Genomic DNA, 23,910 nt, shown 5'->3' on the forward strand with positions numbered 1-23,910 from the left:
TTAGCTCCTTTCCCTATAAATTGGAAGATGCTTCGGAACCTGTCTCTCCTACAGATTTTATGCGGGGTGACTGGAGGATCCTGGAAGGAGAGGTGGAGCTTTCTTTTTATATAATACAAAGGGACGTGTCATTGCCAAAGCTGCAGTTTAAAGACAAAACCAGGAATTACAATTATAGAGAGAGTTACCACTCCTGACTTTTTTGAAGCTCCTTCTATAGTTAGAGAACTTGGGAATATGCTGTTAATGGGTAACATGGGATCAAGCAGGTTTTTGTTTTCTGTTCTTCTGTTCTCAGATGCTTTCAGGGAAGTGTGACGCTGAATGTAATTAAAGAGAAACCTTTACAGCAGACTTATTAAAAGTGTAAAACACTTGGGAAAACCTGTGAATAAAGTCTTGCCATTTCCTCTCTTACTTTGTTAATGGGGTAAATGGATGAAGACAATTTTTACAAGTGCAAGAAGTAAATAAATAAAAGAGGCAAGAAACAGTAGAATATTTATGTTCAGACATTAGAATTTGGTCCACTCTCACCATGGCTGCCAGAAGTTAATCACTTGCCAGCTGTCACTGAATCCCAAGTGACTATTTTAATTGTTCATTAAAGAGTTACTGATGAATGCAAGAACTGAATGCTTTCCTTCAACTGAAAATCTGCGAGAATGTTGTCTTTCAGTTATACCAGGGTTTTGCTAGTTGGCACACCAAATCAGTTTGCTCCACACTAAACACGTCAACCAGACAGATTGCTTGCTTCAGTAAATCCACACTTTATTCCTGAATTCCCCTTTTCAGACTGGGAGGAGTATCTAAATGAAGATGTATTACTTTTTCCCAGAATACATGGAACAACTCAACTCCCCAGTCCTTTATCAGGATGTCTCACAGGGCATGTGTGAGTTGCTGTGTGCAGCACGGTTTGGCAGCCCTTGCACAGCACCACTGCTGCCAGGGTACCCATCACCAGCACCCCTGCTGCTGCTGCACTTCAAGAAATGCCTTGCGCTGTGCTGGGGCCATTCTAGCAACACACTGAATCCCTTACCTGCCACCTGCAGCTGACCGCTTCACACTTGGTTTTACTCATTCTGGGTGGCTAAGCTTTTTCTCAGCAGGAAAACCTAACAAAAAATTCTTTTCCATTACAGAATAACTTCTTTAAATAGTTTAAATAATTACTCACATTCAAGTAATAAAAAATGGAATGCAAATGGATTTAATAATTCAAATACACACAATGCCTGGTACTCTACTCTCTATTTAGAGCAGACGTGCTACTCTAAAGATACAGTCTAGATTAGTTAGACCCTAAATATCCCAATTTCATCTAAGAGAGTATTTTGATCCTAAGGGAATGTCAGGATGTAAACTGGATCAATTCTTGTCTCAGAAAATGGGTATAGGAAGTGGTGTAAAGTGATACAAGCGTGTTGCTTGTGTACCTGAACAGCTGGATGATATCCAGAGTAGACATTTACACTCTGCTACTGACATTCAGCCTGGGTGCAGTCCCCCTTTCTCTCTCCAGTGTCCACATCAGACCCGAGTTCTTCTGGGTCACATGGAAGTTTAAAGCTTGAAACAGTTGTGAGGTAGGGGTGTGTGTCCATGTCTGTGTGTATGCGAGCTAGAGCTACTCATTTTCACAGTCCTTGGGTGGATGAAAACAAGAAGCTTTGCACCCAAGCTTAGGTGCCTTGGGTACCTCTCCCATCAGCATGGACCTCCCAGGAAGGGGTGCACCCCTTGTTCATGGGTGCCAGAGAAAGCAGACTGCCATTTCCTGGACTACTGCTGCCCCATTACAAGATTATCTCTTCTGTGATCGGCAAAACCAGTGCTATCTGCTGGGAACACTGAAGTAACAGGCAATTAATAAAACATCTAGAATTGTAAAGGAATCAAGCTGTCATTCTCATACTTAGAAATGCTTTTATTATATAATTTAAACTTCTGCATGACACAAATAATATTGGTGGCCTTGTGCAACACAGTGGCATGCATGTAAAGTAAAAACAATTAATGTGCAAGAGGAGTCAGGATTAAGTTACCCTTCATATTGTCCACCCAGCCGGAATGACTGCACATGGAAGAGTCACTTGTGATATGCTAAGTCCAGTGCATCCCCAAGCAGAGAACTTGCAAGCCAGTTTCAAACAAGCTGTCCTCAAAACCAAAAAGAGGATGAACGATTAGGCCTGGTGCCCCAATCACCTGCCAGTGTTGCTGCTTTGCTGCCAGAATCCAAGCCATTTACTCTCACACATTTAGTGTGTTACCTTGTTAAGTAGAGAAATGTTTACCTGGAAACAACACATAGTTATCATCTTATGAAAATAAAACAAACTCTGGATTCTTTAAAAAAATATTTTTACTTTTCTCACTGCCAAGGAATTCTTCTACATTTTTTAAATGATTTTATGCTGAGTACTTTAGGTTTCCATTAACAGAAGTCTCAGATGTGGAGATCATAAGGCCCGTACGATCATTCTTTTTCTGACAGCGATTTCTGATGGCTTTGTAGATGGCAAAAGAAGGGATGGACAAACTAGGCACTCCAGCGAGGACTACAATAATAGCATATACCCAACTGGGATATTCAACCTTCTGTGTTTTGGGGAACAACTCCTGGAAGAGCAAACAGTGGAGTTATAGAAAGTCATGCAGAGCAAATACCTGGTAACATGTACACATTCAGTAATTCAACAGATCAAAGATGGAATCAGAACAGTAGCTAGCCACAGTGGCACAATAATTTGCCAATTCCACAACAGTTTCCACATCAGTCTCGCCTGGTTTGGACTTATTTTTACTTCAAGCTATGGAAAAAAAGGTGGAGTGAGAGGTTTAAGAGCCAGGAAGGGAGACTCCTCCAGGCATGCTTCCCTGGCTCTAAGTAGTGTGGGGCTGGGGGAGGCTAACAGGCCACGAGGGCTTGGTGTCCAAACAGCCTTTGTGTGGGAAGGCTGCAATCAAAGGGTGAAGGAAGGCTGCAACATTATTAAGAAGGAAGTGAGGTTGCCAAGGAAGAGAGAAGAAAGCAGTCCCATTTCTTAATCTTTCACTCCCTTTCTGTCTCTGTCTGGTGGAAAGAAAAACTCATCTTTACATATTAAGTGTGTTGCATGACTGTTCCTGCTCTAAGGATGGTGACTGGTACAAGGCCAGAGAACAAAAAGCAGAGCTTGACAGGCGGAGAAGTGATGGGGTGATGAAGAAAATGATGGGACCCACACTTCTTCTGATATGCCCTTCTCTGTACGACATACAGCCTTTCATTCTGCAAGGAGTGAAAAGGCACACTGGCTAACTTATTGCTGCAATTATAATTTAAATTTTATAAAAAAAGGGTGAGGAAAATAGAAACCCAGATATTAATACTAATCAATATTTATCTCTTTGGTTGGTGATGAGTAACCAGTACCACTGCCACTCCGTGATTTTAAATGCACCCAGAAACAAGTGCGATATCAAAATTGTCTTGCAGCTTTGGTCCTTTGTCAACATAGAAAGCCTGTGACATTTCCAACTCTTCTATAATCCCTACTCAGAAGCTGACACCTGTTTCAGTCTTGCATGACAACTGGGTTAATGTTTTGGTTTTGTCCCCTCTGGAAAGGTTATTGGTGTGTAACTAGACACCAGCTGCAGGCATTGCAATTGAATTTAGGTCTTATTTTTCTAAGGGTTACCTTTTTTATTGCTTTATATCTTGCAATAAGTCTTTTACTGGAAAACTGTTTCAGATGGAAGATGAGTATAACTGACTGTGACTCAGATTAAAGAAGAATAGAGAGAATAACTGTACATAATTTTTTGGTGTTACACACTTACGTAGCTAGGGTCCCAAACACTGTAGAGCAGCTCTTCATTGACTTTCACCACAAAATAAAAGAGGAAGATAACTAACATAATGAGAGGACTGATAACTCTCCAGGTAGCCTGCCAGAAAAAATTGGGCTTGTGTCCAACCATGAACTCAATATCCTTGTTAAACCTAGAAACAAAAACAGGAAGTTCAGGACACTAAAATCTGATCAGGATCAAAGGATACTTACTCATAAGCAGGAAACTCCAAACTACCCCTTGCTGGGATTCCCTGGACTTTGTTATGTCAGTGTGAAATGAGGACTGATAACAACATCAGGAGTTAGACCTAAGTAATTCAAATTAAGGCAGAGATTGTTGTAAGTCCGGCAAATTGGTTTTGGAAGTGAATTTTCTTCAAGTAGTCAGTGAAGCCCATGCAAAATAGTTGTGACACACAACAGCCAATACAAATGGACTTTCTCTATAACTCACTGCAGTGTTGGTTCATAATCTTTTGGTAAGCATCTCAGAGTTGAGAGAGATACTGCCTGCATCAGTCCCGAACCAATTTATGACCTCTACATATGATACAGAACCCTGTGCATGCACTTCTTGAAAATTATGATTTTGGAATTTTGGTCTTCTATTGTTAGTCCTCTTGTCTGCCTTTCCAGTTTATCCCACAGGGATACATCTGAGGGAACTATTTAGTTGGTCCTACAGCTATGAACAACACACAGAATTCAGCTGAGTCTCAGCTATGTGAACTTATTTTATCTTTTCATGCCTAACTTCTAAGATTTAGGTGTCATTCTTAAAATGCTATGGAGCCCATGTCCTGACTGCAGAGCATGCCCAGGCATAGTTCATATGGATAACACGTGGGTTCTCCTTCAAGCAGTCATCACTTTACTGATGCCTTTTTCCCAGAAAAAGGTCACAGATGCACATCTGGAGCAGGTAAGACCACCTTTGGGCATCCCTAATAAGCTCTGTACTCTAAAAGGGCAACAGTGATGTGTCATTCACCCCATCACTAAAAGCAGCACAGCTGGCACAGGTTCCAGCACAACCTGTGGGTGACTGAAGTCCCCATGTTTTTGTCATCTTCAGTATGTATTAATTGTAAATAGAAATATGGTGGAATTTGATTTATTACATCTGTAGAACCTGATAGGATTATAGGTTGATAGGATAATTACTCACTGCTACAACTAAGAAAAAGTCCTGAATCTACTAGCTAAGAACAAATCTTTGTAGCCTTCAATTTGCATCCTGCTATTAAACAGTATTTGCAGTCTGCCTGGATTTAGCATCCACATTAAATACTCCCGGAATATACCTCTGTTTTAAACTTTCATCTCAGTGCCAATGTATTTGTAGTTTGCTCCTGCTAATTAAATCTTTAATGCAATCTTCCTGAGGAACATTTATTTTAAAGGTCGTGGTATTTTAATTGTAACTGAGCTACAGTGGCAGTAAAGTAACTGTTGCAAATACGTACATTCTGATGCCTACTTTAAGACTAAATTATTTGCACTCATTTTATTATACTTTAGGGTACTTACTAATGCTTAATATTGTCTTGTGGTATCTTAGGGATGTGTTTATTTTAGCTGGTTGTTATAGAGCATTATCTGTTATAATGTATTAATAAGGTAGAAAGCTTTCATATGCAAATAAATATCCCTACTGCACTTTTCACAAGCATTAGTTCTTTTTGTTGTGAACTATTTTGGAAACCTAAATCGCATAAACAACCCTGAACTACAGTTGCATGATCTCAATAATTCCTACCACAGAGAGATGCATTGAGATGTAGCAAGATCGCAGTTGTATAACTAATCGAGTTATGCACCAGTTTCTAGTAACATTTAACTCGTATTTCATACCTGTCTATTCCATAAATGTAGACGACTGAAAACATCTCGAAAAATGCAATGATTAACAGGGGAATAGAGCCAGCAAAACTGTCAAAGAGAGCTAGCCAGTAATTACCAGACTCCAGCACAAAAATAAAAGCTACCAAGTAAGAACCCAAACAGATGAAACCTGTGAAAGAAACAAAACAGCACACTTAGATAAGGAAAACAAAATAAAAAGATATAAAGCTTTCTAGATATTGCAAAAATAAGTAACATCTAATGCAGTTGCAGCCTGAATGTAACCACTTAATTTTTAATGGTAGTCTGAGGAGGCCTGCTTCTATGCAGGTAAAACGACAAAACTCTCCTAGCGTTGCACAGGTGAGAGATGCTGCAAATAAAATGGGAGAAGGATGAGGAGACAGAGCAGGTCCTCTTCCTCCTAGCTGGTTGGGGAATGTTGTCCTAGGAGAAATCCTGCCTGTGTGGAGGAATCAGATCCTCCAGCTTCCCAACAGAGGAGATGGTAATCATCATGAGGAGGCTGATGGGCAAGCCACAGCATAAGCAGCTCTCTGCAGGCTCTGAAGGAAACTCACAGGAGCTATCCCACTGAGGGACATGAGAAAACCTTCTGTTGGTTGTCTAGCCTAAGTTATCTATGTCTTAGGACAATGACAGATCAGAAAACAGATGGGTCATGGGTTGATTTTTCAGCACACAAGCTATTCCCTGGGGCGGTCATAGAGTCACAGAATAGTTAGTGTTGGAAAGAACCTCAATATCATCCAGTTCCAACCCCCCTGCCATGAGCAGGGACACCTCACACTAAACCATATCACCCAAGGTTCACTTGTCTTCAAAAAGAAACACTCACAGTTAGAAAGCTCCTTAGGCACTTTTGGGGTTATAATCTTAAGATCTTGTAAAGGTACAATCACGCCTTCAATGTTTCCAAACATAGATGACAAACCCAAGCAGAAGAGCATAATGAAGAAGAGAATGGACCACAAAGGTGAGACAGGCATCCTGGTGATAGCTTCGGTGAAGACAATAAAGGCTAGGCCAGTTCCTTCAGCTCCCTGTAGAAGATTTCAGAAGCTCCAAGATTAGGCTCATTAACATCACACAGCACTGAAATTTACATTGGTATTCACTATACTTGGTATATGCTACACCACACCACAATACTTATGCTTTTGTTTTCACAAAGACCTCCTAATGCAGCAGTATGTTTTCTGTAATTATAATACAAATTGTATTTCATGAAATTTCATGGACACCTATTTTCATCTGTAATTCATTACCTTTTCATCCAAAATACCCTGTGGAACCATTTGATTTTTCTTGTGACTTTTTAAGCCCCAGTGTCTAGGTCCATTCTTTCTGTGTTGTGACACGCTTGTACTGACTGGGACAGGGCTTGCTGCATCTGCTTACTTGTTCTGCGAGTCTCTTCTTTGGTCATCCTGTCCCACCACAGCTGCAACCAGCTAGTTCTAGAGAAATACCTGCTGCTATTTGACCAGCCTAGAATACTTGTGGGTTTAGTTGCTAGTCTGACAGGTTGCCAGTACTTTTCAGAGGAATTAAACAGTTTATATCTTCAAAAGAAAGATGTGGTAAACAAAAGTAATCCTTTAGTCCAAGAGTATTCCAGACCAACTGCAATCAATCAGTTCGACTATATAAAAAACAACCTCAGAAGAAAAAGCATTAGGCAATTAAAAAACTGGTGTGTTCCTACTGTATTATGGTATTGATATGAGTGCGGGTGTTAAACTTACATCATTCAAGAAACTTTCTAGGTCACAGGTTTCAAACTTCAGGCTTGCAAAAGTCGTTGGATCAGTCATGTTACATAGCTGCTGCATTTGTTCGAAGTTATCTTGGGTTACATTACCTTCTGGCAGATCAAATGCATTCATCAGAGTAAGAATATTTCTGAAAAAGCAAAATACAAGTAATTTAACATTATTTATTTGTGAGCACCCTCAGGATTCATTTTCATCATCAAACGAGTCATTAAGAGCATGATGTCAAGATCAGACTTTGAAACTGGGGAGTCCAGTGGTTGCATGGGCAATTCTTTCTTCTTCCACAATGAGTCTGATTGATAGTGTCTTTCATGGGACAGATGACAGCTAAATGGATGGATGCTCTAGGGACCTGTGCAGAAGTTAGGTGACCATCTTTGCACTGCAGGAGAGGCACCAGTTACCAGACTGGGCAGGTTCTGGGAATGTGTAAGGTGTCCACAGGTACGTATCATGCACTTTTACAGCTGACTGTGGAAGAACTTGACTGGAACCTACAAGGTCTAGCAGCCCCAGTTAGAAGGGGATCTGAGTTACTCTGGTAGAATTGGTACCTCTGATAAGACCTAAGCATTTAAGCTCTTCAGAAGGCAACCTAAATATAGAGCTAATGCAGGGGCCAGGGAATATTGAATTCATGTCAGCTCAGCAAACACCAATTATTGTGAATTCAGCATTGTGTTTATGGGATTTGGGCTTTTTTAATGCAAAGCTTCTAGCCAATTTTCCAGTGATTGGTGGAGCTCCATCTAATAAGTTACAATAGAAATAACATAATTAATTAATTTGGGTAATTTCCCAAGGGAATATGCAGAGCCATTGCAGTACCTGAGATGCCTACACTGTCATTCAGCTGTGACTGGGACTTTGCAGGACTCTCAGAACTGCCTAGACATGGAGAGCTCTCATAAAATGGGCAGTGTTTCAGTGTCTCATTGCAAGTGATCTACAAAGCAGAACCACATAGTTTGGCCAAGAATATCGGAGACCTTTGAGGGTCTGACATCAGCCTTAGTAAATGTAGTAGTAGCAGCCTATTATCTATTTCACATTTTCTTAAGTATGTGATGTAAAACTCATTTTTTTACAGAACTAGTTTTGTTGAAAATTTTGCCCTATGCAGTTAAACAGATACATTTCTTCAGGACATGCTGTTTCATACACATTGCTGCACAGTACTAATTTTTCACATTTACCTCCAAAACTATAGCTATTTTAGCATGTTTTAGTGAAATAAGATATCACAAACAATCAGACTTTATGTAGGTAGAAATTGTTATAATAACTGCAGTTATGTTTGAAAGAATTATTTAGAAAAACCCCCCATTAATATGTGGAATACACTCTTCTATGTTACTTTTCAGAAATGTTGAGGAGTAATGCAAACTATGGTCGCTTATGCAACATTTATGTAGAAAATCAGGTGGCTCAAACAATTACCATTTTCTATGGGAATTTGATTGCACTTTTGATTTGATTTGAACTTTTGGAAGTAATAAGTAGTCTGATACCATGTAGGTCAAGAGCTGCAATAATTCAGAAATCATAAATCCACTATCATCAGGCTAACAGAGCTGCACCAGCCAAATAAACATTTGCATGGTTGGGGGGGGGTGGTGTCGCAATAACTTACTTGTCAAAACAATCATCATATCTTTCTGTGGCTCTGAATCCAATGATGGAGTATATAACGGTTGCTGCATAGATGGATGTGAAACCATTGATCACTGAGATAATCAGAGCATCTTTCTCACAGTTATTGCTGCAATGCAAAGAGATGAAACAATGGGTTTCAAACACATTCCCAAGATAAATACTGAAAACTGACTACCAAGACTAACCACAAAAGTAGTCTACAGATGCATTGGTACATCAGTAGTCTCTAAGAGTATATGAACAATGCTGTTAGAGACAGAATCAGTGAATTAAAACTTGGTGACTTGACCAATTTAACAGACATGGGTTTGGTTTGTTTGCTTGTTTATTTGTTTGTCTGTCTTTTTTTTCTTGCAACAATCCTGTTCATAAGGAATAACTGCCAGAGCTGTTTCCATGTCCAGGTCATGGAAAGTAAAACATGAACAGCAAAAAATATGCCTCTTTCTTTTCATGCCTGACATGTGTGTGTGCAGACACACGTTGCCATGGACCGTGTTTTAGCTGCTGGGGTATTTTGCTGCAAGGTGAAAAATTTGGGTTTGGATGCAGGCAGTCAGAAAGGAAAATTGAACAAAAGTTTCCATAGCAGCTTGGTATGGTGAAATTGAAGTAGCCAAGAGCATTTTGGAACAGTTGTGTTTGACTGCTGGACAAAAGATGGCTCAAAATATCCTCAGGTTTTAGAAATGGGATGGAACATTTTGCTGATATGTCAGAGAGAGAAACTTTTCCATTGTAAAAGTTTAACTGCATTATAGAGACTTCTCTGCTGCGGCCAATTCTTGCCAGTGTATGTATCTATGCTAAGACAAAAAAATTGCAGAGCCAGAAAGAGACTTTCATCTGAGGGAGAAGATGAAGAATCCATATTAAATTAGTTAATGTTTTTTTGAGAAGGCTGTAAAGCTGTAGATATCGCATTGCTCTTGGGCAAGACATTACTATTGAAATTAACTTCATGTCATATTTAATTTTCTGATCACCTCTGAGAGGAGTAGAGGAAAGACAAGCCTGTCCAGCCAAGACCTGTGACACTGTGGCCTTTCCTCATTTAGAGCACTGTAAATAGGTCTCTACTGGGTGGAGAGCAGTGAATGCAAATTCCTTGCTGTATTCTCATGTCAGCTTTTTCACTGTCACATGAGATTCTCAATAACAGGCTTCATAAAAAGTTTTCTTCCTTTCAAAGAAAGTAAGATGCTCAATCTCCTCCCTGTTATGAATGACTGAATCTTGAAGGACTGAAACCTCATGGTGTTTCCTGGGGTGTTTATACTCCCAAACCATCCGTCAGATGGTGTTGGAGTGCAGGTGGCCCAACACCACTGCGTAACGCTGGAACTTGCATGGGGTTTTTTCTTATATCTACATGGAATGTGATGACTTCCTGCAGTTTCCTCCTGAAGTAATGAATGACTGAACATTGAAGGAGTGTGGCCTGGTCCCATGTAATGTAATGGTAGAGCAAAAGTGGAAGTTTTTCACTTGAAAGTATGAAATATTAATATAAAATTTGGCTTTTGCCTGGCTACTTACTGAACAGAGTTGTAACTGGAGAATGAAATAAGGCCTCCAAAGGCCAGGGAGAAAGAGTAAAACACCTGAGCACCTGCATCCAGCCACGTCACTGGGTTAGCCAGCTCGGTTACCTGAGGCATCAGACATACACCTTTAAGCATATGCAACATTGTTATTGAGACTGAATATGAGGGATTTAAAACAATTAAACCAAGAACATTAGCCATGCAAAACTCACCATTTTTGAAGAATATCAACAAACAGGTTGATACTTTGGTCAAACTTGGTTGTGGGTTTTTGGTTGTTGTTTTGTTTTGTTTTTCAAAAGAAAACCTATCTAAGTTTTATACAAGTATTTTGAAGATAAACCTATTACTTTCCATAGCTGACAGATTCCTTGCCTGTTTCCAGAAAAGGTGTTTGTTATTTAGCATTAATAATGACTATTCAGGGATCTTCTAATGGAAAATTAATCGCCTTTTAATTTTGTTTAAAAACTGTTGTATATTTAAACCATTCTCTTAGGTCTTTTTGTCCGTATAAGCTGTGCTGATTAGAAATGTTCTACTCACAACTATATGATTTGTGCTTTAAAGTTAGGCTTGTCCTTAACAGGAATACAGGGAAAGCAAGCAAGACCCCTTATGGCAATCCCATTCCATTGCTCTGGGGTGGTCCTTCCATTTTTATAACAGATTTTGATGAGGGGTGGAGAGAGAAAATGCCTGTGTGTATGTATACATTTTACATCCAATGCAAAGGATTCACCTACCAGAATCAAGATCTTAAAGGTGTCTGATAGAAAAGCACCAATGGAGGCATTATTTTTCTATCAGTTGTTAATTACAGACAGAACTATATCGTGTTCACTAAGGGACAAACCATGCAGTGACTTACATTTGGGGTGAAGAGATACACAATTCCATTGGTGGATCCTTTCAGTGTCAAGCCACGGATTAAAAAAATGGTAAGCACAAGATATGGAAGAGTTGATGTTATATACACAGCCTACAAAAGGAAAGTTTAAATAAAACACTTCAATAAAACAGAGCACTGAAATGCAAACAGCACTGCAGGGAAGAAAGGGGGAATAAATACAGTACTGTGACTAACAATAATGGCAAGTTTCAAGTGAGTCACAATTAGCATACTAAAGAAAACTATGTCCAAGAGAAAGAGCATGTGCAGAACATTTTAAGAATAAACATGTTTACAGTTACAGTGCTCTATTTCAGACAAAACCCCATTGTTGATATTAAAATCAGAAAATTCAAAATCAGCATAAAATATAATCTACACCGTGGAATCAGGTTGATGCTGCCAATGCAAGTATGGGCTCTTAGGTCTTCACTGAGCAGCAGAGCACTGATCACTGTTTTAGAGAGGTAATATTCAGGACTAGCACAAACCCAAATAAATGTGTACATGTATGTTTTGAAGAGAATGGCCATATGAAAAAGACAGAGTTCCTCAATCCTGCATTTAAAGTTAATTTTCATGTTAAGGTGGTGATACCTAAAGAATGTTTTACTAGGACCTATAGCAACAAGGAAGTGAAATTGCTGTCAAAAATCTCCACATAATTAAAATATAATCAAATTTAGCTTCATTTTTAAAAATGCAGGATGATACATGAATTTTTAGATGTGCTTTTACTCAAGAAACAGGTGGTTTATACAGTATGATTCAGTCTGTATGACTAAGGAATCACAGCACCATAATGGATATAATCTCGAAAATAACAAAAACCAGAGTACCTTTCCTGATGTTTCAATTCCTCTGATTATGCACACATACAGTACAGCCCATGCACATGTTAAACATAACAAAAGCCACCACTGTAGAGTGCCTGAATCTTCAATGGAAGTGGAGATGTTCAGTGTTTCTCTGTACCAGAAATAATCTACAGGAGAGCTCTTGGCACACTCTTCTACGTAACCTGTAACCACAAAATGGTTGTCATTCTTTATGTCTTTTTATTTACTTGAAAAAAAAAGAAGTTAAATAATAAACACGAGTATTCTAAATTATGTCACCTAATGCCAACAATTTGTTGTTGCCAAATTTCAGAGTCTTAGAGGCTGGTTTAATAGAAAAATAAGAGATTTAAAAGAGAATTGTTTAACAGGGATTTTAATACAGATTTCATTGTTATTTCTATTAATGCAACCATGAAGATAAAATCTACGAAGCTCACCCAAAGTCTTTTCCATCTTTATACTTTTTTTTTGTACAAAACTGTGAGGTCAGAAACCACTTGTGTCAAAGAAACTTTGGAGAGGATTTCTGAGTATGAATGTAAGTATGCTGCGTGGATTTTTATGGGTTTTAGGTAGCAGAAAAACAGGCAGATGTTTTCCTATGATTGTACACTTCCTATCAAAAAACAAACAGCTCTGGGCTTTCCACATGCATCCTGGTTTTTCTTGCCTGATGGCATATGAGGACCTGCCCACAGTTTCCTGCATCCAGGCAGCTCTTCCCTGTCCACACTTCCTTCAGATCAGCAGTGCCTTTTCTTTCTGTTTTATGGGGCACCATTTAAGATGTTATCAGCTCAGGTTGCATTCCCAGCTCCTTCGAATGTGCTGACCTGTGCAGTGTTCTGCCCTGGCCTGCCCTTGTATGAGGTTCTTTATACCTAATCTGGGAGGAGAGGAGCAAAGCTCTCTGAATTGCTGTTCACTGACCCACCAGAGAAGCCTGCTTCAGTTTCATGCCAGGCTGACAATGGAAAACAAAGCTGCTATGGACTGTTGCTATACTGAGAGATACAAGTGTTTCATATGGACTACGCTTTGTGATATTTCTTTCCCTTTTCAGTACGCTAACAGAGGGCTATTGGTGAAGAGGTGGATGAAACACACCATCTAAACCTGGAAAATGTTCATGTTTACGCTAGACTCGCACTCTGTGAGTATTCTGTGTGTGACCATCTGCCAAAATCAGCCCTGAAGTTTCATATAAGATGTCAAAGTTTGTCTCAAAGATTAAGCATTGGTCACATTTCATAGAATGTGAAATTTTACAGAGCACAAGTGTTAACACAGCACATTGCTCCTGACAGGGCTGGCATGCCTTACTGTTGTATGACAGAACAAAACTCAATTAAGCTAATTGCTAGAAACAGAGAAATGTGCTGTGCGATGAAATACAATATAAAATATACCTGTTCTGTTGGCATTGAGAGGGCAGCTACTCCAAGGCAGGGGGTCTTGGAAGGAGTTGAAGAAATACCACATTACCCAGGCAATAATAGTGTTATAATATAAACCCACCAGGAGGGATACAAACATTGCTGCTATGCCTGAAGAAAATAAATCAGAACACAATGTGAGTTTCAATACTCTTGTCTTCAAGACATATCAAAACATATGGTATGAACCTCAGCCTTTCTCTACTCTTTTCCCCACCACAATTCCAGGGTTTATAGCCTTTCCCCCCTCCTCTCTTTATTTTGGATTTAGGTTTAATCACAACAAATTTGTTACCTAAAGGTTGGACAGGTGAGTCCTACATAGATGTATAGCCTAAAACTACTCTGGAATTGAAGCTGACAACCATTTAGAACCATAGTGTCACTGCAGAGGTCAGCATTTGTGTTATCGTATAGGATGGATGGCTACAAGGAGGCATAGTCTGTAAAAAGGTTCAGGGTTCAAGGTGATACCTCTCTTCCTCCACTTGTAATCAATCTCTGCCAACTCCTCTGGCAGAATTTGTTAGCAGGAAATGCTAACAATCAGCTCCTGTAGGCTCTCAGGTTCTAAAGAAGTTTGAAAAATTCCAGGTGCAATGAACAATTATTTTTGTAACTGATTTACATATCTGGTGGATGCCAAAAGCCATCGTAATGGCTGTGGTTTTTCCCTTTCAAGTGTGTGGTAATCATAAAATCACAGCACGGCTGAGGCTGGACAGGATCATTGGTCCAACCCCCTGCTCAAGCAGGGCTGCTTACAAACAGTTGTCCAGGAACATGTCCTGGCAGATTTTGAGTATCCCCAAGGATGGAGACTCCACAACCTCTCTGTGAAACCTGTGCAGTGGTTGGTCACCCTCCCAGTGTTTCCTGGTGTTCATATGGCACCTTCTGAGTTTCTTTTGTTATGCTGTATCTGTTGAGCGTTTTATGCTGTGTGCATAATGCTGCTTTAGCTGCATTGTTGGAGTGTTTGAATGCTCAGAAGTCTAGTACAAATGTGAAGAAGTTCTGCAAAGTACTGTGTGCATAGCTTTTGACATGGTACCTCTCTCAATGCAGGAAAGTTAAAATTACATGGAACTGAAGTCTAGTAGACTAGCTTAGAGGAAGATTTAACTATTATTTATCCCCAGAACAGTTACAGAATGAGGTTTTTGCACACTTAAACATTCAACCTAATGGTAAAAACAGTGAATACCAGTAATACAAAAATTATCTCTCTTAAACCCAAAATCTGTCTCAAACTAGAGAAAGGTTTTAACTGGGCCCACAGTACCTGGGAATGTGGACACTAAATAGTTGTAATGTGTTGTCATGATTAGTTTGACCTCTCAATGGAGAGTTAGTAAGAAGGGAAAAGTAGTAGTTCCTAGAATGTCTTATGACACACCAGAATAAAGTCCTGAAAATCTGCTTTTCACATTATCAGTTCAGAGTCTTATGCTTTCTCGGGTACCTTTTTGTATCCATTTCAGACTTACCAACCCCTTTCAGGGTAGGATGGATAGAGCTCCAGACACCCACACTGCCTCTCCTCAGCCTTTGGCCAATGGCAAACTCAAGGTGAAGCAGGGGGATACCCTCCAGGACTAGCAAAATCAGGAAAGGGATCATGAAAGCTCCTGAAATTGAAAAGAAAAAAAACAAAATATTCCTATCAGTGAAGTACTACAATAAAGCACAAATATTTAGGGCTTTTGACATAGCAAGGGACTTGAAAGCATACTTGTGGAAACCTTCTCTGGTTTCTGAACAATGCTTTTGCCTGATTGCCCAGGCATGGGACTTGATTACAGATGTCGTTTCAGGTAGGAATTCCTATTCTTCCCAATTGACAAACATGAAAAGAAATTAAACAGCTCCAAAGTCAAGCTTTGAAGAAACCACCTTTGTGTTGCAAGTGGAGGAAAGGTAGCTACTTTCCTGGAATGACTTACTTTTCTTTGTGGAAAGGATTCAGGTGTTATAACTGTGAATCATGAAAAGTAGGTGAAGTATTTGAATGAACTGATCAAAACACCACAAAAGATTAGCAGGAGCCTGGGACTGTCTGCAGAAAGTAACCAGTAACTTCCTGGCAGCTGTGTTCAACAGCCTTTATGTTCGAGTAGAAGAGTTCTGAAGTTCAGGGTCCAAACCTTGATAATTATGACAAGGCTAATTGGTACAGGACAATTCTTTTAAATTATTTTTTTCCTGAATAAAGTATATCTAAGACCTGGGAGATAACATTCCACACCGGAATGCCACAGTGAAGATGCTTTTATACTGCTACTTATTAGAATTACGGTTATCTGTCATTGTAAAAAGCCTTTAACTTCCTAATCATAGGTAGTACACAATCTCAGCACATTAAAAAATGCAAACCAGCATGTGAACATTTCCTGCTTGGGTACTTGCTGACTTTTCCCTCATGTGTGAAATGAAAATCAGATAGCGAGTAAAAGAGGAAAGTTGAATAATGGAAACTATAGTTTGGAATTCAAGGCAGTTGAATGGCTTTTGGAAGAGCTGAACTGCATATTTGACTACTCCATGGCCTATCTTATGATGTTGTCTACACCAGAGTTTTAGAAATTAACATTACAGCAAAATCTTCATTTTCTGTGTATTTCAGTAAAGTCTGCTAGAACCAATATGGTTGCACCAAGTGGCCACTATTATAATTAAACCAGCCAATTATACTTTTTGCTTTCTGCTCCTATGGAATTCAAGTAATGTTAGACACTCACCTGTCTTTCACTGACATTTTTAAGATTTGCTAATCAAAATCTGTAGTTTTGAATACATAAAAAGCTATTAAAAATGCTGAGCACTTTGAAAAAGCACATGCCACGCTTCAGGTTGAATGTCTAATCACTGATGCACCAGAAAAGACATTTTTTGTTGAAGCCAGTTGGCAAAGGTATCTGTATAGGCATGCTATTCTCAGACTTGTATAAAGCATGTCATTTAGCAACACAAAAACTTCTTACTAAAGGTTTAACACCTTATAAAATCAGTGTAGCTCATCTCGCATGCATTAAAAACTGGCTATCAGTGTGAAAATGGAGACTGACAAGCAAAAAAGGTTTCAGAGGAGAGACAGAAGAATGACTGACCTGGGACATTGTTTATTAGTTAAAAACTGAAGGACTCATTATGAATTGTAGAGAAGTTTGCTAAAATTCCAACTTTGTTGACTCTTCCTTTATTTCTCCTGTGTCAACCTATCACCTCAGGAAAAGGATTATGTGGATATCACCAGCAAAGAGGGCAGTATCACATTTGTTTTCTTTTGCATTCACTTTTCCAGATACCATGTAGTCTTCACAAGAACAAAAGTCTTGCATTAATGGAGAGCAGCTCCCTTTTAGATCTAGGAGCATCAAGCTGATGTTCTCTGATCTTGGAGGCAAGTGGCTATTTTGTAATGCCACAAAGGAATGAAGTATGGTGGTCAACCCTAGATCTGAGGAAACTGAACTCCTCTAATTGCAAACTCAAATTTAGCACTGTGGTCTTAGCTGAGATACAAACAGTATCAGTGCTAAAACAATCAGCTCCTTTCTGGATACGCATTTTCGGATAACAAACGTGAAATATATAGGGCATATTTCAATTTTAGAGGAACTAGGATATCTTCCAAAACAAAATTCTTCCCTTCTGTCTTCCCACAGCTCCAGGGTCTTCAACAGGTGGGAAATGAGCAAGCTGCTGAGTGGTACTTACTCGCCAGTGGTTTAGGGACTTGCTTAGCTGTCCTGGAACATGCACTGATGTGCACGTAAGGGTCCCTCTTCATTTGATTAGACATGCAATGCATGCAGATTTGTCTTCAAAGAGTTTGTTCTCTACTGAAACCCCTCCTTATTTCTGTGAATAACACTTTTCCCAACTGTCTTATTCTTGCTGTCCTAGAAAACAGGATTTTGCATGTACATGATGGGTGCCCTCTCACTGTTATGTCCCGGTACATCCTTCCTATGTGATCTTACTGTGATCTTACTATGTGAGCTTCCTTCCTATGTGGGTGGGCCACTGGGGCAGCTTCCATACACATGGCCTCTGGCCTTTCACAGAAAGTTACTTACCAGTGAGTGGAGCTGCAAGAAGCCAGAAATATGCAGTGTGCTCCAATCTCATGTCAGGCTGGCACACATTTTCCCTCATATCACATTCTGTCCAGGAGCTCTCACAAGGGTAAGATGAGATAAAGGCAAGATGATTGTGTTTATACGAGCAATTTCTAGTTCCAGAGCATTCTCTGTTTTAAGCACAGGACACCTCCTAAGAGTCTGAATGCTGACCCTACAGAATTTCTATGGCTGCTCCATTTGCATCTTTTCTGCATTCCCTCTCGAATGCTAAATATGCCTCTGCTGTACTGCAATCTCTCTTCTCTCCGGTAAAGCCCTTCCTCAGCAATAGTAGTAATTAAGTCCAGAAGATGAATCTGTACAGCTACCTAATTCAAATGCTCCTCATTTGCACTCAGGGCAAGTCCTTGTTCCCCTTCAAAACTTGCTTTGCCCTGATTTTAGATCATCTCTTGAAATGAAGAGTGGACCAGCAGTTAGTTCTGCTAAGGTGCATTGCTTAACCATCTTTGCTCCTATTAGAGACATCACTTTTTTTGCATCAGGTCACAGTAAGATCACATAAGGATTTCATTAGAACTTTCCCCCTGATCAAAGATCTTGTTGTGTAAAGAAATGCACACGTGTTATAGCCCTTTTAGTCTGTGACCACTTGTTTCTTATTATACCTGTCAAAGAAAAAAATGGGTTTGGTAGTTACCATCTCTGTTAGCAGAAGGAAGGGAAGATCAGCATTAAAAGTATTTCCTTTAGAAGGCATTCAAAGATAGTATTAGCTTTTGGTAAAAAGTAGTTGATATTCAGATGATAAAAAGTTGATATTCGGATTAGGGCTTCATTTTTAACTTGCTTAAGACATTCTTGCAAACCTTAAATACAAAGTGCACCACCACTCACACAGCTCTCGCAGTCTGTGTAGACATGATGCTTCACACTCCAAGACAGTGAGATTCAGCAACAGCACTGTCCCTGCACCATAACCCTCCCTGAGGGCAGCACACTGCATCAGATTTGCTGTAAAGCTCTCAGAATTGAAATGTCTTCTGTGGTGAACATGCTATGAGCACTCTATTCGCCTCAGGAGACTTCCTGAGGCCTTGTGATACTTACAGAGATATATTTATTAAGGTGTTATAAACCCAGCATTTAAGCATGACACAGCTTTAAAAGCAGTCAGGTAAAGGGACTCCATGACTTTCCTGTGCAGCCAAGAAGAGGTGAAAGGATACCCTTCATGGAGCCATCTGTCACAAGAAAAAGTGTGCTGTCCAAGTGTGTGCTCACAGCTACCCAGCTTTATCATTACATTAGAATTGCTGGGAAATAAAGACCAGGTTCTGGGATGGACACAAATGGAGGTTTGTCTCCATCCTTTTGTTGTCACAGACACAAACATGATGTGTGTATATACCTGAATTGCATATCTATATCCCTACACAAACAGATAAACCTAAAATATTTCTAGCTACCACACATTTAAAAATGCAGTGTGTGCCATGTCAGAACTGAGCAAATAAGTAAACCCACTAATATTTAGCTGGGGGAATATTGGTAGATTTGCAAGAGAAATAAAATGGCAGTTCTGAATTATGTATGCTACTTCTCCTCTTTCTTGGGTTCTTTCCTTTCCAGGATTCAATTCTAGCAGCCAGCTCAGAAATCCAACTCTGCTGTATTTTATGTTTCTCTCAATTTCTCCCCAACCTTACCAAAGGAAGCTATAATGGAAAAATGAGTGATAACGACTCTGCAAAGCTGCTATACAGGACATTTAAAAAACCAATGTTTTTTAAGCTGTCACAATTTCATGAACCTAACAAGTAAACCAGTGATCTGAAAATGAATGCTGTATAGATGTATATAAAGAGTGGGTATTCCAGTCTGAAAACCCTGCAGCTGGGATACTAGATTCTAACCCTGTTTCAGCGCATATAGTATTTCGTTTGAACACCTGTTGAACATCTATTACTCTCTCTTTAATCTAAGAGTTTCTAATGCAAGATTGAAAGCAATATTACTGCTTTTACATAATTTCTCATAAAGTGATGACAGGCAAAATTCAGACAAAAATATTTTTCAATACTATCATATTCTTAGACCTGAACTGTAGTGAGGGTGCCGGAACCAGTGAGGAACTGCTAATGCCATTAGTGCTACTTCATTCAGTGTGGCATGCATAGGTTCTCCCTCACATAGTGGCAAGGTTTACTGCAGACATAGGTGAGCGGAAGTCTTAAATACTTCTATTTGAATCAACAGTTTAAACATTAAACATACATCCTCTTCTTCATAATGCTAATCAGATATGGAAAAATGTTTAACAGTTGATTAAATGATGTGTTGCTCAATAAAGATTAAACAAAAGCTATATTCAATGTCAGAGAAAGCTATCAAATGAAAGGAAATGTCTATCTCATTAAGCTGGTGAAAGCACTGTGGCAAACACTAGCTTTTACATTGTGTGTATATTGAAATCTAATTCACTTGTGGTAATGATGCATTTTCCAACTTTCAAGACATGGAAAGGATGAAATGTGCTTTATTCTACTAACTTGTTCTGGGGTAAATATTAATTTTTTAAAAAAGTATAGGCTCATAATCTGTGACAACAGAAGTAGGCAAATTATGTACAAACTGATTTGGTTTTGAAAGGATAGTTAGCTATAAATTCAGTGTTCTCAACTAACTTCACTATAGTCTATTTGCAGAGAAAAAAATCCACCTTCCTTGAAGGCCAAGTACTACAAGGATAAATATTATGCTACACTATAGTCTGGCCATGTTTCCTGAGAAATATAACATGTACAAACACTGATTCACAAGGTAAGTGGACATCTAGCCTCATTTAGAAGTGTCCTTGCTGAAATACTTGACTATCTACACCTTTGCTACCAGACCTCACCAGTACTAAATGACTCCAAACGCTCATCCATGTAACTCATATTTCAAAAAGAAAGAAGTTAAGATAGCAAAGCCAACCCTTAGAAATTAGAAACTGTTTTCATGAAGTTGTCTATATAACCTTGATTCTGTATGCACCTTAAGAGACAACCTCTAATTATGTGATCACAAGGCCTTTTTATCCTCTCCAGGTGTTTACTGTGTGGTAAATAGCTGTATTTTTTTCTATCTCCTAATGCACAGCCATAATCCAACATCATATCCAAAGTGAGCTTTAAAAGTCTATAAAACAATCATACCAGGGACAGACTAAGGAGCAGCATAATCCCCATCTCCAGTGAAACAGAGCAGCAGCAGAGATTCCTGCTGCTCTGCACCCAGGATTCAGTGAAGACATACCTTGAAGACATGAAGTGTGAAGACATGCACCATCAGGGTAAAGGCACTGGACAGACTGGAGGAAAATGGAGCTTGCTCAGCTCACGCATGAGTTTGGTGCATATTCTTTGTAACAGACTAGAAGAAGGTTGTAGTTTTCCCCTACTGTGTTACAGAGACACATCTATGTCCCTGAGTGGGCCACACGAGTGCAAAGACAAATAGATCATCTTGGCTATCATATTGAGTGGCAAATACTAAGGCAAAACTTTTCCACAATGTCTAGTAAATACATATTTCCAACTGGAGACAGCTGAACCCAGACTTAAGAGTGTCTTTGCAATCAGAGCCACAGGATAATGAGAAAGAAAAATAATTTCTGCCAAAGGATAAATTGAAATGCAGCACTGACAGACACACACAAGCAATTCATAAATCTTCATTGACATCAGTCAGAAAACCATGATCCACACCAAGTTCTTTGTGTTTGTTGGAAGTTTATTTTTCAGCTGCCTTCATACAGCTAGAACATGAGGGAAAGGAAAGACAGAGAGAAAAGCAGGAAAGTGACTGTAAATCAACCCTGGGAAACTGGGCATAGAATCATAGAATCATAAAATAGTTAGGATTAGAAAGGACCTTAAGATCATCTAGTTCCACCCCTTGCCATGGGCAGGGACACCTCACACAAAACCATATCACCCAAGGCTTCATCCAACCTGGCCTTGAAAACCGCCAGGGATGGAGCATTCACTACCTCCCTGGGCAGCCCATTCAAGTGCCTCACCACCCTAACAGGAAAGAATTTCTTCCTTATATCCAATATAAACCTCTGCTGTTTAAGTTTCAACCCATTACCCCTTGTCCTATCACTATAGTCCCTAATGAATAGTCCTTCACCAATATCCCTATAGCCCCCCTTCAGATACTGGAAGGCTGCTATGAGGTCTCCACGCAGCCTTCTCTTCTCCAAGCTGAACAGCATGTCCACTTTCCAAGTAGAAGAACTTGAGAAGTCAATGAGTGTCATGGATTTTGGAGGTAACCACAGAGTTTTTTTAAATTAAAATTGTCACACAAGGAAAGGGGATGATGATTTTTTGTGAGTCTTGTACCTTTCTTGTTACAAGGTTGGCTGTGCTGCAAAGGACCTCAGTTTGCACTGCAAACCCTAAACACCTACACATGATAGAAGAAATCTTAATGTTAAAAGCATCTCTTCTTGCAGCTGAGTCATCTGTTGTTAATGACCCTGAATTTGTACCAGCAGGTCCCCACAGAGCCCTCCTTGGTCCCTACTCTAACCAGGAGGAGCAATTTTAAACATCTCATTGTGCACATTTAATGTTCCTTAAGCCAAAAATTTTCTTTCAAGATCAAAGCACAAAGGAATAAACACTTTTTACATGTATTTCAGAGTGAAATGCAGCTAGCAAGTAGACAGTGGGCAGAAAAGACTGTCAGAAAATGAGAAACTGATGTTGTCATGTAATATTTAAGCAAAGGTTCAGCTCAAGATCGTATTTAAAAACAAACAGCAAAACAGTGAAACAAAATTTTTAGTATGGTCATTCAGTGCTAACCAGAACCTTACAGAGTCACAGTAAACTATATAGCAAATAGCACACATTCAGATTTTAAATTACTTAACAACACCAGCTGCTAATACTGTGTTCTTAATGTTAACTGCTTTCACACTATTACTTGTATCATGAATTACACACACACTGGCCCTACAGCTGATAAACAGATCAGTCCAAAACCTGTGAAAACACCATTATGAAATGATCATTTGGCATCGTGACCAGAATCATATTCCCAAGTAGTTTATTAATATTTTAAATATACATTATATATATGAATGTATGTATGTATGTAAAGTAACATTAGTTTTAGATTAAGAAAATACATTATGTACATGGCAGTTCAAGACTGATTTATCAGTCCTGTGTCCTGAAATAAAACCTGTCCCTTCCTTTTTCTCCATCACTAATGTGACTTCAGTGGATGTCCATAACCTGGGAAATAACCTTCTATACGTGAACATCATTATAGGAACTGACCAGGTCTAAACATATTCCACTATTTGTTTCCCAAAAGAGAGATTAAACTTAGTTTATAGACAAAGCCAATTAAGATATATTAAAGACCTACCTCCTCCGTGGCTCTGACAGAGATATGGAAACCGCCACACATTTCCTAAGCCCACGCAAAACCCTACGCATGTCAGCATATACTGAGCCTTGTTATCCCATTTTGGTCTGGTGTCTGCCTCTTCCTTCTCGAGGATCTCAAGTTCTTCAAGGGAAGGTATCCTGTCCTCCAGGCCAGGATTGGGCAACTGTAGCTTCACCATGCTTTTCAATTTCTTGACTAGAAATGCTGCCCCAGCGAGGAGAGAGTGAAACAGGCAGCTAGTTAGAAATCTGTGCAAAAAGAGATCATCTATTTGCTGTCTTCAGCTATATATAATGAACCTTTGGCACTCAACTTGGAAGTGCAGGCTTGTGGTAAAAACAAGTGTCAGCAAATCATTCGATTGACCAAGTCAGCTCTGACACTTATTAATGCTTTATCTGTCAAGGTTTTATGGAACAGTCTGTTCATCTAGTAGAAGACATTGATTTCAGCTAATGTAATTCAAGAGCTAATTTGGCTATAAACTGTAATTACCT

General features: G+C 39.3%; 1 protein-coding gene across 1 annotated transcript; it reads right to left on the minus strand.

The window, feature by feature from the left end:
* Window positions 1-2,421: 2,421 nt before the first annotated feature.
* LOC101874886 (sodium-dependent neutral amino acid transporter B(0)AT1) lies at window positions 2,422-23,591 on the minus strand. Its single transcript, XM_005153406.4, has 12 exons — window positions 23,390-23,591; window positions 15,359-15,499; window positions 13,842-13,979; window positions 12,430-12,611; window positions 11,570-11,680; window positions 10,691-10,803; window positions 9,129-9,257; window positions 7,466-7,622; window positions 6,556-6,760; window positions 5,706-5,865; window positions 3,838-4,000; window positions 2,422-2,631 (listed from the first exon to the last, which is right to left on the minus strand). The coding sequence occupies exons 1-12, from the start codon at window positions 23,589-23,591 to the stop codon at window positions 2,422-2,424; spliced, it is 1,911 nt and encodes a 636-aa protein (XP_005153463.2).
* Window positions 23,592-23,910: the final 319 nt, after the last annotated feature.

Source organism: Melopsittacus undulatus, chromosome 1 (assembly GCF_012275295.1).
Source record: "Melopsittacus undulatus isolate bMelUnd1 chromosome 1, bMelUnd1.mat.Z, whole genome shotgun sequence".
Taxonomy (NCBI): Eukaryota; Metazoa; Chordata; class Aves; order Psittaciformes; family Psittaculidae; genus Melopsittacus; species Melopsittacus undulatus.